Source organism: Lissotriton vulgaris, chromosome 4_1 (genome assembly GCF_964263255.1).
Source record: "Lissotriton vulgaris chromosome 4_1, aLisVul1.2, whole genome shotgun sequence".
Taxonomy (NCBI): Eukaryota; Metazoa; Chordata; class Amphibia; order Caudata; family Salamandridae; genus Lissotriton; species Lissotriton vulgaris.
The window spans coordinates 1,843,541,037-1,843,557,328 of NC_141691.1; the positions used below are offsets into that span (position 1 = coordinate 1,843,541,037).

The window sequence follows — 16,292 nt, forward strand, 5'->3', positions numbered from 1 at the left end:
CAATGGGGAGGATAAGTTCACCCACGGACCAAAAGCATGATAGAAACGACGTGCTCGCACTCCCAGGAGCCATCACTCAACTATCCGCAGCACATGCGAAATGACGGGTGATCTGGGTGCTATCAGCAAGCAAAGGAAGCGCTGTAACTACACAGAAGCCGACATGAGAAGGGAGCTCATTATTAAACCATTAACTAGAGTCATTCTGTCAAATGTCTGCCAAACTGTAGCATTTTTCTGCAGGAAGGTTGGATATTTGGTCGGTACGAAGACAGCGATTAACTCAGTGGGATTAAGTAAAAGACATAAATAGCATTCTAAAAACAATTAAGGATCGACTTCTGAGACACAGTGAACACAAATTTGATTAAAGAAAGACCTCTGTTTTAATAGTTATTGATCATTAAAAAAGTTTAAACCTGCATAGCAATCATTTCAAAAATAATTATTTAATGTTCCATAATTAAACTGTACACAGCCTATTCTTGAGAGCACAGAGCCGGTGGGCTGGGTTTTCGGCAGTCCAGTGCAATGAATTCGAGAAAACCCCTCCGCGGAGTAACCGTTTGCCTCGTGTCCCTGCAAGCACCATGTGTTGCTTTGTTCAGCCCGGCGGGGGCTCTGTCCGCGGCCCCGCACCGGCAGAGAGGAGCTCAGTCCCAGGGCAGTGTTCAGAGCCGCTCAATGTCTCGGTATTTTTTTCTCAGGATGGACACTTGGTCTTTGAAGAGGACGGGGTCGAGCCTCATCTGCGAATGGAGCAGCGGCATATAGCCAAACCAGCTGGCGAATGTGTTCATGCAAGTCTGCCTCTGGGCGAAGTGGTCGGGGTCGGCCCAGCGGGAGGCCCTGGAAGTCTGGAGAAGCAGAAAACAGAGTTAAACAAACCAGCCTTTAAAGAGCGCCAAGACAAAACATGACCTCGCCACTGAGGACGATCAAAAGAAGGAGTTTAACAATTAATTGGAAAGACCTGGGACGTTTCGGTAAATAGGACTTGTAGACGGACTAATCTGTCTAAACCCTTAAATGTGAGGAAAACATCTGGTCCGTGGCAGGCCTTCTCGAGCCCCTTCCCAAAGAGGGCCCCTTTCGCTCAATTGTGTGATGAGGCTTGTGTGTGAGCACATACATCACCATGCAGCAGCTTACAAAGTAGGCAAGACTAAAACACGAGACTGAAAACATGACCTTAGGCTAATGTTCTTTTAGTAAAAATGAACTCACAAAAAATCACCCATTTGAAAATAATACAGATGTGCTTGTAGAAAAGAGGGGGTAGCAGGTCTACGGGGAGTGTGGGAAGCATGGTGTGTGTATGGGGGGGGGGTTTATGTTGGGGTGCTTGCTTGTGGGAGCTCACACTGACTAAGAGGAGGGGAGCAGCGCTAAGCAATAGTTGGAAGTTGTCTAAAGAAGTCAATATCCCAGAATGCACCAGGAGCTTGGAGACCAGCTGGCAGAGCCCAACCAAGGACAAATACTTTGGAAGAAAGTGGAAGACCTACAAGACGAATTACAACACTCGGAGCGTGAGACCCAATATCAACGCAGGGGCGGCTCTAGGCTCATGGTGGCCCTGGGCAGAGAGCGTAGGTAGGGGCCCTGGAAGAGGGGGTCCGGCGGGGCAGAGCGCGGAGACCAGTAAAGAGGGTCAGGGTGTTTGGAAGTGGAACAGAGCCGGAGGCTGCCAAATCACTGCCAGGGACCGCCACACAAATATGTATCCATCCTCAGAGGATTATTATATAAAGGATATATATTGGCGTGGTGGCACAGCTTGCACATGCCTAAGGCCGCCTCTGATCAACGTGGTTTTGTTATAACCAATTTCACCTGGTTTGTAGCTAGACACAGATACTGGCATTTTTCCTTTCTATCCTGTACACTGAATACATCAACCCACAGATCAGCTAGCTTGTTGACCTGACATACGAGATAACTTGTTTCAGTTTAGCCAATCAGCATGCCTTAAGATTTCTCCCCTCCAGGCGCAGCTGGTCCATTTGGGCGGAATGGCCCCACCCCCTTTTTACCCCATGGAACAGTGTGTCAGGCTGAACAAAAGTAAGCCTGACAGACACTATTCACTTTCAGTTTAAGCAGCCAGGAGACACACATTCACATTAAGTGCTGGCTCCTGGCTGCCTGAACTGAACTTTGCTGGGCTGAGAAAGTCACAGCTTCGTTGGGCGTGACTTTCTCAGCTCAGCAAAGGTTGCTGAGGCCCTCCCCTCAGTGACGAGTGATAGCGTCACTGGTTGCCTCGCACCTGGGAGCTTCAGTTTTAAGCCCTGAAGCGCCCAGGGTCGAGTGTCAATCAGTACACTTCATCACAGAGTGGGGTGAGGTCAGTAGTCTCCCTAACCCCATCCCGCTCTGTGATGACGATAGGACTGCTGCCTTCCCTCATTGGCTGACCTCAGGTCAGCCAATGAGGGAAGGCAGCAGTCCCAAGCCTCCTGGAACCTCAGAGGCAGAGCTGGCTGAAGGGAAGTGTGATGTATTTTCTTTTTACATTGTTTGGTGCGTGCGTGCGTGCATGTATGAATGTTTAGGTAAGAGTGTTGTGAATGAATGTGTTTGTGTGTGTGCGCGCCTGGTTGTGAGTGTTGTGTATGTGAGCATGTGTGTGTCCTGTCCGCCTCCCTCCCACAAAACTTACCGGCCACCACTGTTCCCCTCACTAGATATTCTTATTCCAGAGAAGTGGCTTCAATGTATTGAATATTATACAAACATGAGGGGGGGGTGTTCCATAAATTTAAGTTGAGCGCTGAGGCTGAAGAAGCTACCAGAGCAGCATACAACCCTGTCAACAGCCTGCTCTCGGAATCTCAACTCGACACGAGACTGGCGCGAACTTCTACTTCACCTTAGGCATACGTAATGGAAGCAATGGGTGACTGCTTTACACAATGATGCATCTATTATGCCATATGCTTTTCACAAAGATCAACTTGTCTTTGTACTTGAGGTGGGCAGGTCACACGGGGTACTATATTAAATGAACAAGTTGTTCATCACTACAGCTGGAGACAATGCGGTAAAGGAGACCATGAACTTCAATAGCCTCTCAAACCTCACGTCAAGGTTTATGAAATGAGGGAAAACTGCTTGCTGTGCTTGGAACTGTAAAAAGGGATGGAATGGTTGAAAATATATATATGCGCTATTCAGGCTACTGCACCTTGGGTTGTCAAAGCCCAGGTCATCATAGCCTATGCGGATCCCAGGACTCGAGAGCTAAGCGATAAGGGAATGTTAAAAAATGCAAGCACCGAGCTGTGTCAGGGTGTTAAACCCAATTCTCAATAGAAGGGCACATTCTTCTGGCACACAGCAATGCTGTCAATTTGCCAACGTATTTACATATAGGACACAATCACTCAGTGTTTGCGACTTCTTTGCCAGCTTTGTGTTGGTACATTAGCTGGGGGTTAGAATGAGCAGAGGCAGAGCACAGGCCCCTGCGGTGCAGGAGGGCCCTCAACCATCAACGGTGCACCTAAGCATTCCAGAGGGCCCCAATCGAACTTTTGTCTAAAGGGTTATTGCTAGATTTTAGAGACTTCGGGGCCCTCAACACATTTTATGGGGGCCCCACCATTATGTCACTGAGAATAAACATATACATGCATCAGACTGGGCGAATAAAGGCAGGAATAGTAAGTAGCTTACGTCTGAATTTTTGTCTGCTGTTGCAGAGAGGAGACAATACCAGACTAGAGGAGGTAGCCCATATACCCTGAGACTAGGGCAAACATCTGCAACGTACAACGATGTCTCAAAAGGGTGTCAGTAGGAGGACAATAAGAATTAGTACAATTAATTACTAAAGAATAAATCAAGAAGGTGAGAAAACAAGGGAGACAAGATACTTTGCACAACAAATTGTATTAGTACATTTACATATTTGACATTGTTTCATATGATCAAACAATTGAAGAGTTGCACTGTGTTACATTAAATGCCATGTAACCTGTTGGATACTGTGCACAAGTGCACGTTAAGGATTGTGACGGCGCAAGGGACACGTGAGGTAGTATGTACAGCGACGGTGAAGGGGGTGACGGCGAACAAGTGCGCTTTACAATTATACAGTCAGGATAGAAAACAGTAAATGGTAATTAATACGAAAGTAATTAAGTATGGTATCCTTGAGGGGAGCGCCGAAAGCTCCTCTGTAAAAGTCGACAGAGTTTCGGCCTGAAGGGGTGTTAGGCCATCATCAGGACCAGGTTACAATATTTTATATCGCAGTGTTTTTTCACCAAGTGTGCCAGTCTGCCTCCCCTCAGGCGGACCTTTCCCCCTTAGTCCATCACCGTCAAGGGAACTTCTGCCCCACGATGGACATGCCTGGCCATCCATCACGGTCCGCGTTTAGTCCTTCTTGCCCTTGCTCCGGGACTAGCGTTGTTGGCCCACACCTCCGACACAGGGTTGGCCTTGATCCACCCCCCACACCACTAGCCTTCCTCTGACTGGACCCTTCCTTTTTCAGCTCTCCTGAACAGCAGCTGTGGCATTCCTCAACACACAACACTGCGCGCGCCACCGTCACCACTTGGGACCTCCACATCTACCCTTACAGTAAGTCACCCATATCTATCCTTCCTCAGCTAACCCCCCCTTCTCGCCCCGCCTTTCCTTCCCTCCCTTCTCACTCTTGCCTTACTTTACTCTCCTTAGACCCATCCTTGGTACGCTTATGGTCTCCCTAGACCTTGCGCACATCCACTCCGGACTCCTGACGGTGTGGCCCCAAAGGTAAGTGGTCCATCGTACTCGGTCACTAGCGCTTTTCTCACCTTCCCTCCTGGAGTCTAGACGTGCAGTAATTTACTGCGGCGCTCTACCTCTTCTGTCACCCTCCCCACTTTTGGCTCCCAAATTTTAAAATTATATCCCTCTCCTCTTTACTCTTTCGCCTTGGTCCACCCACGAGTGTTCATTTGTATACAAATATGTGAATATCCCTTTATCCCCAGCACTACGATATAAATTATTGTAACCTGGTCTTGATGATGGCCTAACACCCCTACAGGCCGAAACGCCGTTGACTTTCACAGCAGAACTTTCGGCGCTCCCCTCAAGGATACCATACTTAATTACTTTTGTATTCATTATCATTTACTGTTTTGCTATCCTGACTGAGTATAATTTTAAAACTCACTTGTTCGCCATGGCGCCCTTCACCGTCGCTGTACATACTACCTCACGTGCCACTTGCGCCGTCACAATCCTTCACGTGCACTTGTGCACAGTATCCAACAGGTTACATGGCAGTTAATGTAACGCAGTGCAACTCTTCAATTGTTTGATCATATGAAACTGAATATGTCAAATATGTAAATGTAATAATACAGTTTGTTGTGCCAAGTATCTCGTTTTCCTGGTTTTCTCCCCTTCTTGATTTATTCTTCAGTAATTAATTGTACTAATTCTAATTGTCCTCCTACTGACACCCTTTTGAGACATTGTTGTACGTTGCAGTGAGGAATGCAGGCTTGCAATAGACTTACTGGACAATAAGGAGACGGGACAATTAATTAGACAGATCTTAGGCAGGGGATGCAGAAAGCAATGCTTGCAGGGAACATATATAAGAGCGACAGAACTGAAGCAGTCAAGACTGCTCAGGCAAATATGTGAATATACACGCATATCTCTGATGCTCCCATACATCTGCCGTATCATGAGAGGTGGTAGCGCTGGGGAGTGTAGCGTGGGCAGTAACTCTCTACCTCAGCTCCCAATTACCTCCCAATAGACGCTTTATTCACAGGAAAGATTACATGCCCCACCTGTCCGGACCCAAAGCATCAGAGCGTAGGCTAGCGTCAGAAGACTTATGTCAATGTAGTGCTTCACATGCATGCCTCTTCATGTGGGACTTTGTACCGCTGATAGCCTACACACAAGAGAACACGCCTGAAACAATGCATAACAGGCTGACGTTCCTGCCATTCTTGGCCCGCATGAAAATGTCTACAAAGCGCTATACTAGAGTATTCATAACAGGAGCCTGCTGCCGGGGCCCTCCTGTCTACTGTGAGGACAGCATGTCACAGGGCTGGGACCACTGCAGCATCGTATGCATAGAGCATAATACAGCACAAAGGACCCTTCCTCATCCATAAAGGTCCTGACTTTTTATGTGGGGGGCCATATACTAATACAGGAACGAAACTGCACTAATGAAAGTGTGCTTTAAGTAAGAAGCCATTTTCAGATTCTGTTGTAAATCAAGCCCATCCATAAAACGGAGATCAGAGAGAACAGCAGGAAAACTGCGGATCATAAACATTTAAGAGGGGGCATGCCAGCCTAAAGTGCCCAGCACATGTAAGGCGTCCTCCTCTCCAAGAGACAATCAGCTGCACGGCTCTTGCACCCTCATCTGGGGAGAGCTTGAAAGGGAAGGCATGGAGCAGCAAGGAGGCTGCTGCGGGGCGCGAGATGAGGAAGCCGCACTGTGAAGGATCCATGCAATATTTCTCAGACTCCTTTCAGCTTGTATGATGGGTAAACAATCTTGGCAAAACGCGCGTGACTATTCTCCAGCTCAATTACAGAGGCGTAAAGTAGGGCACATGACCAGATATTCTCACTGCCTCTTGTATGAATTGTTTCAGTGAAGAAAAGCAGGAATAAATGCCGATTTTAGCTTCCAAATCTACAGGTCATGTTTGCTACATGTTTAAAGACAACAGAAACACTTGTATAACAGATCGAGGATGCTTTCTAAACCTACCTGTCCCATCATCGTCTCCTTATATTGTTTCTTTTGTGTCACTTTGATGGGAGGCAATTTCGTCACAGCGGACACCAGGAAATTCATGAGAAGATCTTCACAATTGGCCAGTTGGTCAACCATGTTTTTCAGACTTGCAGGCAAGTAATTAGTGTACAGGTAGTGATAATATCTGAAAATAGAATGAAAAACAATTACAGAGGTGTGGTAACAGGTTTGAGTGAACAGCCATTACTGGAAGTCATCTTACAGTGTCGTTGTCCAATTCCAAAGTAAAGATTTTCCTTCTTTTTTAGTCAAAACAAAGTCGTTTTCTGCAAGCGGAACATTACTAATAAAGGCTAAACATTTTGGATTCGTTTCTAGTGAAATGTGAAAACTGAATGGATGGTAATTCATTGCTTTACAAGTAAACATCGGAAAAACAAAGATGGGGAGTTCAATCCAAAATGGCGGGTTAAGAGTAGGAAGTCAACACAGGCACCAATGCCGCATCCGATGTTGATGCTCAGCTACGCAATGCAAAGGGGGCTATACTTCAGTTACAAATGCTTAGGCCTTCAGCAATAAAAGTTAACCACGCACGTGCTTGATTTGTGCACCAGTTCTGAGCCAATCTTTTTACCACAGGAACCATGGCATGGCTGTATCTGTAAATGGACTCTCAGTAAGCCTCCCTTGCATTACCCCTATCTACCAACAGCGTCAAAGCAGCATAAGGCGCAATGCTTCAGCGTAGAACAGTGGTTCCCAAACCTAGCCAGGGGAACTGTGCACCAAGCACTTTAATGCATTTAATGCTGAAGGGGTTGTTGGCTTCAATTAAACTAATTAGACTTAAATGCATGATGTTGATGATTTGTAAATAACATGCCTAAAGTTGTAAACATAGTGCTTAATTGATGGCATGTTGAGAGAGATGACCTCCATATTACACTGGATTACCACATTCCAACACTCCCAAAGTAAGATGCCTGATTTATTTTGTTAGACTCGTTAATAGTTTTGTTTTTTCCAAATGCATTTTACACCAATGCATGTGATCTGGAAAGTACAGTTGTCCTGTCTATTAAACACACTAAGGGCCCTATTATGATGCTGTAGGAAACCGCTCCGACCGTCTGTCGGGGCCGTTCCCACAGCATCGTAATAGGCTGTTCGGATTCCTGACCTACCAACCCATTTTGATGGCATATTCCAACAGCCTTTCTGTCCCAGCCTTTCAGACACAGAAAGGCTCTGGGATTCCGACTTTGGGGACCTCCAGCAGGGCCCTATGGGTGCAAGGCCTCCAGATGGCAGCCTAGGGAGCACCTATGGTGCCCCATGTTGATCCCTGCACCCGGTGGCAGGCACCGTGAGGTGCCTGCCACCGGGTGCAAGAATGAACTGCACCTCAACTCTTTAAAATGAAAATATGTATTCCAGACGAAATTTATGTTCCTGTTGTAAAGAATAGGAATTCACGGAAGGGAGGTAGAGGATAATGTCAACTTGGTCCGTCCTCCTTAGTGTATATTTCAAATAAAACCCAAGGTCTCTGGTTTGAGGACCCAGTCGAAAGAAAAAGGCTTTGAATCAATATCCACCTGCAAGCTCAACACGCACTCCCAGACAGAAACCTATACAATTTCCTGGCTATCAAAACAGCTCTAACAAAATCAAAGCTAACCAAGCACAAACCCTCAATCTTTCACTACATGGAAACAATAAGCACGAATGGTCACCAGGTCTCACACCTGTACAAACTACTTTGCCCCACATCCACCAGACAACACCAAAAACACCAACTACTGGAAAGCACAGCTGGGTACCAAACTCACAGAACAGGAATTAGAAACCTTTTGGGCAGCCCCATCAAAAAACATGATATCACCGGTACTAGCACAAACGAAATTCTCGCTACTACATCAAGCATACTGGACACCAGCGCGCCTAGCATCGATAGGCCTGAAAGAGAACGATAGATGCTGGAACTGCGAAACAGAAAAAAAGCGACCTTGCGCACCTCATATACCACTGCAGTAAGGTCAGCAAATTCTGGGGAAAGGTAGTCAATTTCATCAACAAAACCATAGGCTGCACTCTTGACCGAGCTTTCGCCACAACTACCACTGCCCATATCACAACAGACGTACCCACCCAACAGGACAGATCCCTCTTAGACTTCCTCTTGACGACAGCAGTGAAAACAGTTCTAGCCAAATGGAAAGATACTTCCAAAGTAAAATTCAAAGGGTGGCTGAACTGGGTGACATTTCTCAGAGGAGCGGACAACACTGCACTCAAACACACCATGGAAGAACCCAAAAAGAAAAATGTGGCCGAAACTAGACATTACTAAACCCTTACAAACCGCCATGAAGAACAAAAGCAGCCAAACACTATTCCAGGACGACATTTTCGACCTGACACTAAATACCCGCCCGCCAATTTTATGTTCTAGGTCACGTTTTATGTTCCAACTATAGCGCAACCACCTGCATCAACCTTTATGTTAAATGTCATATGTGCACAGGAACTAGGGGCAGACATGAGAAGACTGTACAACCAATCTCCGAACCAGATGCAAGCACAACCACCACCGAAACCCGCAAGGTCCTATGCAATTGCCCTACAAACCTGTAATTTGTTGTGTATCACTTTTGTACTCTGTAACATGTAAATGCCGATAAAAATATAAAGAAAAAAGAAATTGCCTTCAGGAAAGAAAGATTTCTTTCTTGAGTCCCCTCACTTACCAGGGTTTCCCCACGGTGACATGCTACATCATTGGGGCCATCCCAGTTCTCTATAAACTGGGGCGCACTACGACTTGCGGAAACTACGTAGGAGCACTGAAATGGAAGACTATGTGTGGTGCACAGTGTGGTGGAGTGGGTGAAAGTGATTAAAAATACCTCGCTAGTGGGCTAAAATACTTTATCGCTCCTAAGTTGGTATATCTAAAAGAGGAAGTTTCACAGAAAAACGGAACAGTAATGGGTAGGAGTTCTGTGTAAGATCAACATGTTTCGAGCCTACCCCTAGCTCTTCATCGGAACCACACAGGGACTAGCCCTGTGTTTGCCACTCCTATTAAACCTAAATGTGGAAATGAAAAATTAAATGAACGGATGCGGTCCGACGGGGAGACGAATAGGTGTCTGAATGCGGTTTCCTCTATCTTGAACATTTTTCTCAGGGAACACCGCCCCCCTCGAGTCCATGAAGCACAGTTCTGCTCAATACTAAATACACTACGTGACAGAGATTGTATGTATAATCACGCATGCTTTATTAGTGGCAGAGTTTTGTTCATTTAATTTTTCATTTCCACATTTAGGTTTAATAGGAGTGGCAAACACAGGGCTGGTCCCTGTGTGGTCCTGATGAAGAGTGAGTGAGGGGACTCAAGAAAGAAATTTTTCTTTCCCGAAGGCAATTTCGGATCGTAAAGAATAGGAATGCATTTCAATTGCTGGGTTGAGACAGACGACATGAGGTCGTTCGGTCCCAGTTCCCAAACACTGTTGGACGGACTCAGATACGTCCGACGTCGTAATCGGGCCATAAGTATTATTAAGTATTGACTTTTGTACATTTAATCATAGGTACTTCCAGTACAAATTTCTTTCAGTACACACACTTCGACAGGCCTGCTCTCTCCTTGAGCACAGGGAAGTAAAACACTGTGTATGGCATGCCAACATTTGGAAGAAAGGAAGAGGGACATTAAAAAAAATAATAATCAGAGGAATGTATTTTACTTGTATTAATTTGGAGGCAATTTTAGGGAGAAGACAGTAAAAATAAAGTTGTATGTGGTTTAAAAAATTGTGAGTCACCCTGCTGAGATAGGTGTGTCAGAACATATGACATAGGTAGAAATGGAAGTGCATGCAAATATTCTTTAAGCGCAGAAACACTTTGTCAATGGGGCCTAATTTCATAGGGGTGCTGTCTAGCACTGTGAGTGGGATAAAAAAGTTCGAGAGGATACTCTAAAAAAGGCATGGGGAAAGAAGTGTAACTAGGAATATTTTATTAGAGGCACCACCTTAGTAATACGAAACACACTACATATTTGATTAGAATATCTTCATCAGCTTCATCCCAAATATTTCCCTGGAGAAAAATGCAAGTACTCCAGAGGCTGGGCTTACATAACACCCACCCTCCAAAACAAAAGTAACAGTGGGGAGCCACTGGCAATGGCCAATGGGTCAAGGAAGCCTCGGGTTGAAAATGTTTGGGAACCACTGGCGTATAGGATTAAGCTGCTCCTCAAGCTTTGGAAAATCTGAAAGATGTTTTAGTGTGTTGGATGCACTGTTCCAATCGATGCGAGACGACATGTATACATGGGCACCTTGGAATTCATTTACCTCTAGGGGTAAAGGGTAAGGCAACCCTTGGAACTCTCTGCAGAAGCGTCAACTTTTCAATGGTCCCTGTACTCTTTTGTGCATCCTGCGAGGACATAACCAACATTGGCACCTTGGAATACTTCCACCAGGGGAGAAGAGGATGAAGCAGTCCCCATCACTCTGTGGAAACTGAAACTTTCCTAAGTGTCTAATGTGCTCTTCCAAATGTCCTAACAGAAAGAACCTGTCCGGGAACCCGCCCACCACTACAGCCACTTAAGATGCCTCATTGGTCTACTACAGACTTTCTCTTTGAGAACTGCTGCGCTTCAACACTTTGGTTTCTGCACACAATGCCAGCAAGTAGGTAACTTAAATGTGGAAGAGGCTTCAGTCAAGGAACCTGGTAAAGGAAAACATTAAAATGTCAGTGTTTGTAGTAGTTATGGAATATAAAAATAAAACAATGTTAAAATATGCCACATTACATTTGTGCGTCAACTGTAATAAGGAGCTACTATATTTATTACCTCTAGCAGAGCAACAATTTTAGGGTGTGTGGTGCATCCCATTTCATCTCTGATTGAGCCCACCCTGTGACCCAATGGGACATGCTGGGAGATAACAGCTTCAAGCACCAGCAATTTCATCTTAAGCTTTTGATCAGGGTCTGGTGGACTAACGTGTCCGCTGTAAGGGCATGCGTTCAACCTCATTGTCACAGGTTCAAATCCCAGCGGGTCCACTCGGCATTTCATCCTTCGAAGGCCCATAAGATGAGTACCACTGAGATGTGTAACAATAAGCATCTGTTATTCAGCATCAAGGTACCCTTGGGTCAATGTGCGCTTTACAAATACAGGTTATGTTACCAGAAAATACCCTGTTTGTGTTGAGCAAATCAGCTTGAGGGGTGCTAAGGACTGGACTGGATGGGAGGGATCTGGCTATGCTTAAATTCTTCCAAGAGCAACCTCCTAATGGAAAGGCAATGCTTGAGTTAGGTTTCCTAGTCTGGTTGTTTCTGCTTCATGTGGTAGGTTTATAGAGCGCCAAATGGACAGAACAAGCTACAGCAAAGCCATTTAGCTTATCTAAGAGCTATTTGCTTTGGCATGGTCTTACAGTCATGTTCTACAGCAGTGTGGATGTTATTCTGCTTGGCTAAAAGTTAGCAGCTTGGCATAGAGTTGAACAGTTGTGGGTGTAAGAAACAAATAAGAAATCAAACTCAAAATTAAAGCAAAGGTATGAGGCGTTAAAGGGATGAATGGCAGAAAGGCAGCAGAAATAGACATGCAGCGGCAAGCATCGTGACGTGTACATTTTTTGTTAGTGTGGCATTTACACATGATAAACGCTTAATCCAATACAGGTAAAATGTAATTTTCATTTAGTTGTAGAGAAAGCCAAAAGATGCAGCAGTATATAAACAATGTCCACGAATGGAGCAAGCAGTACGAGAACTGGAAACAGAGAAGAGTCCTGAAATATGTACCTCAATCACAGCGTGATCATACACTAATTAAGTTGAATCAATCTGTGCTTGGTTCATGCTCCAAAGAAAGAAACGAAAGTGAAGCCCAGCATGCACTGGAAAATTAGGAGGCAGCAAAGAAGATCGACAATGGAAGCCAAAGATTGCTAAGCAATGGGCAGGCTCTATTGGACACAATACTCCTCGCAAGCGAGAGCGCGTGGAGCACATGTGCTGTCGCAGGCGAGATCTAAAAATGACTCCAGCTTAGCGACATTCTTCTATTCTCCATGGCTATTCTCTATAGGTTTATAAGTGGAGGAATAAAAATGTAAATCCAGAATTTGTAAAGCGCGAACAGTTACCTGGAGGCATTCCAGCGCTGGGGGCCGTCGGGAAAATTAAGCAAGCTATTGCCCAGAGTCACATGGTGCTGGGCTGACCTGCCGCCGGGGATCGAACCGTGGCTCTCAGATTCCAGCATCAGTTGAATTAAATTTAACATTTTAAATGTGAGCTGCAGTTTTTGCATCTCCGTGAGTCACGTAACTTACTTGGCAACTTCATCTCAAGGAATTGTTTAATGGTTTTTGAGACCGCTTCTGAAGATTTTTAGAAAGATAGTTCTTATGTTCACAGTAATAGATACATTCTTCTGTTTCAAATCTCTTAACATTGAGCAATACGGTGCCATAATGACACCTGCCCTTAAATTCAAGACAGTAGATTCACGATTTCAAAAGGAACTATCAAGGATCTGGGAGATTAGGGCCCAGCCGGCTGCTTCAAGCGCTTTGGAACTCACAGGCTCTTGACAGATGATTGGATGTTCTGTGGGTTCTGCCATCACAGCTTGTGATCAATAGTAGCAGGATAAGGATACCCACACCAGACATGCCACAGGCACATTAACCCCTCCCATGCCCATGACGGAGCCGCTCCGTCACGAGCACAGGCTGAGCTGTGCTCATGACGGAGCGGTTCCGTCATGGCCCTGCCGCCGCGCCTGCGCGGCGCGTTCTGAGCGGGCGGGGCCATGACGCAACCGCTCCGTCACGAGCACAGCTCAACCGCGGCTTGTGACGGAGCGGCTCCGTCACGAGCATGCGGCCGCCGCTCGCCCCCCCAGCGCTGCGGCGGAATTGCCGCCGCAGCGAAGGGGTTAAACCTGTCAGAAGGCCTGTAAGCACTTACTTGTGGTAAATAGCAGCTCCTGTCAGTACCATGGAATAATCGTTTGTCCACTTGGAAGTGTAGCCCCACCTCTCCTTTGTGCTGTCCCAAAAGTGACTGCGTGCAGGGTACCCGACAATCCGCTCTGGAAAGCTCTGCCACACTGTAAAGGCAAAGTCCACCTGCAGAAGCAAGGAATGGAAAACAAGGAGCAAAACATCAGATGCAGGTTTACTTTTCAACTTCCAAAACAGGTCAAGCTACCGAGCAGATTCTACAAAGACTTCAGGGCATGAAGATATCAATTGGCATTTCACTTCACACTTAAGTACATCCATATATTAAAGAGTACACGGAAGAGGTGGTGAATCAGGGTAACATTTACAGACGACCCATTACAAATTATATAGCTCTCTACAGAAACGCGAATATTAAAATATATATCTCTCTCTCTATATATATATATATATATATATATATATATATAAATATCTATATATAAATATCTATATATATCTATCTATATATATCTATATATATCTATATATATCTATATATATCTATATATATCTATATATATCTATATATATCTATATATATCTATATATCTATATATCTATATCTATATCTCTATATCTATATATCTATATATATATATATATATATATATATATATATGTGTGTGTGTGTGTGTGTGTGTGTGTGTTTACAAGTAAATGGTGCCCTGCATCTCAGTACCTTTGTATCCTCGCTGCTATCTACTGATTTAGAAATAAAAGAGCTCGAGTGAGAGGAGGTGTGGTTTTCTCACGGGCCCCGGAAGGCTGCTTAGCTGCTGGCCTCAGCTCTTCAAGGACATCCGAGATAAGTCTATTTCTCACAGGGCACTGACACTATGAACACTTGAACTCATTACGCTTATCAGCTCCTTGCTCCATTTTTCCTCGGATTTCTTATACAAAGCTTTCAGAAGGCAAGCCAGACATATCCTCGGAGGCCTGGCCACACTATGCAGTCATGCCATGCAGGGCTGACGTTTAAGCACAAAGGTGCAGTTGTTGTGTGGCTTCCTTCATTCATTTATACATTACAGCAAAGGGTCATTTGCGGGCTTCTTTAAACAAATCCCTTCGCGACAGGCCTAATCTCCAGTCTGCTTAGGAAGTGTCAATATACTGAGGAAACAACGGCTACATTCTCAGCCAGTCCCACCCCTCTGACGTCCCACACTTCAGTAGGGTGTTCTCGGGTGACAAAAGCTGTGTTATTGTTTAGGCCGGAGTATGAATAGCCAAAGATTAAATCAGCCATGCCATAAAACAGAAAGTAAAACATCTAACAGCCTCCTTTGCTGGAGTGGTACTGGAGCCACCTGTGTAGTGCTCTGACATGAGGTGCAAAAAAACTACTTTCAGCAAAATCTCTTCCCTTACATGACTTCTCTTCCTACGTGGTGTGGTTTTTAATTCTAATGGGCGTGGTGAGAGTACCTACAGACCACCTCCCACAATTCCATGTTTTCACTAGTCTTTACAACCAGAAATTCACTCCCGCCACAAAAGATTTGGCATAAAACTTTCCACCCTGTGCGGGCGGCGCCCTGGTGAAGCCGGGGCCAAGTGCATGGCAGTCAGTGCCCGTAGGAGACTAAGCTGGGCCACCACTCTTACACCCTCAGTACAGGTCCAGCGCCCTGCCGCATTCTGGCCCAGTCACCATGCAAGGCGCTTCCACCCCCACCTCCCTTATCTCATCCTGCTCGAGGCTCCGAGTAGTTGTCTGTCCAGCTGCACCCCTTCCTTGCCCCGGGCAGCCTTGTCCAGCTGCTCCTGCTTCGGACCTCTTCCCTACCCTTCATGCTGGAGCCACCCTGACCTGTCGGTTGTCCCTCACCTGGCCACCCAGTCTTCCATCTACAGGCTTGCTGCTCCCAGCGCCCCGTTTCTGCTATTGCTCCCTTAAGCGCCTGGTGAGTTCACCTGCGGAGACCACAGCCCCCCTCCAACAGACCCTGCACGTCCTCCAGCATGGACACCGCACCGCACCCATGCAGCAGACGTGCACAGTGTACAAGTCATGCATTGACATGGACCTCGCTCTTCCCCAGGACTCCAGCCACCACGGATAGCCTTCGCTACACGCTGGCCGAACTACAAGCCCTGGATCCGGGACTATCGAAGAAGGCCTCGTCTCCAATCTGACCTGCTGCTTCACCAGGAAAACAACAGCCACACTACGGAACTCACACCCAGCAGCAGGGCCAGCACCAACACCTCCGGAGAGGTCAACTGCCTGCTGATCAACGTACGCTCACTTGGAAAAACCACCACAGAAATCTGGAACACCATCACCACCCATGCCCCAGACAGAGCCTTCATCACAGAGATCTGGCTGAACATTGCATCAGCACCAGACATATCTACAACCACCACGGCCAGATACAGGATCACACACAGAGACCGCACCAATGTGAGTGGCGGCCGCATAGCCATCATCTACAGAGACCCTCAAATGCACTACCACCACAGATGAC

General features: G+C 46.0%; 1 protein-coding gene across 1 annotated transcript in view; it reads right to left on the reverse strand.

The window, feature by feature from the left end:
• Positions 1-362: 362 nt before the first annotated feature.
• The window catches only part of EXT1 (exostosin glycosyltransferase 1), a 344,101-nt gene continuing 328,171 nt past the window's right edge, over positions 363-16,292 (reverse strand). Inside the window, exons 9-11 of the mRNA XM_086966142.1 lie at positions 13,781-13,941; positions 6,761-6,932; positions 363-857 (exon numbers count right to left, since the gene is read on the reverse strand). Coding sequence (XP_086822268.1) covers positions 672-857; positions 6,761-6,932; positions 13,781-13,941 — 519 coding nt within the window. The 3' untranslated portion in view covers positions 363-671. The remainder of the gene's footprint in view (positions 858-6,760; positions 6,933-13,780; positions 13,942-16,292) is intronic.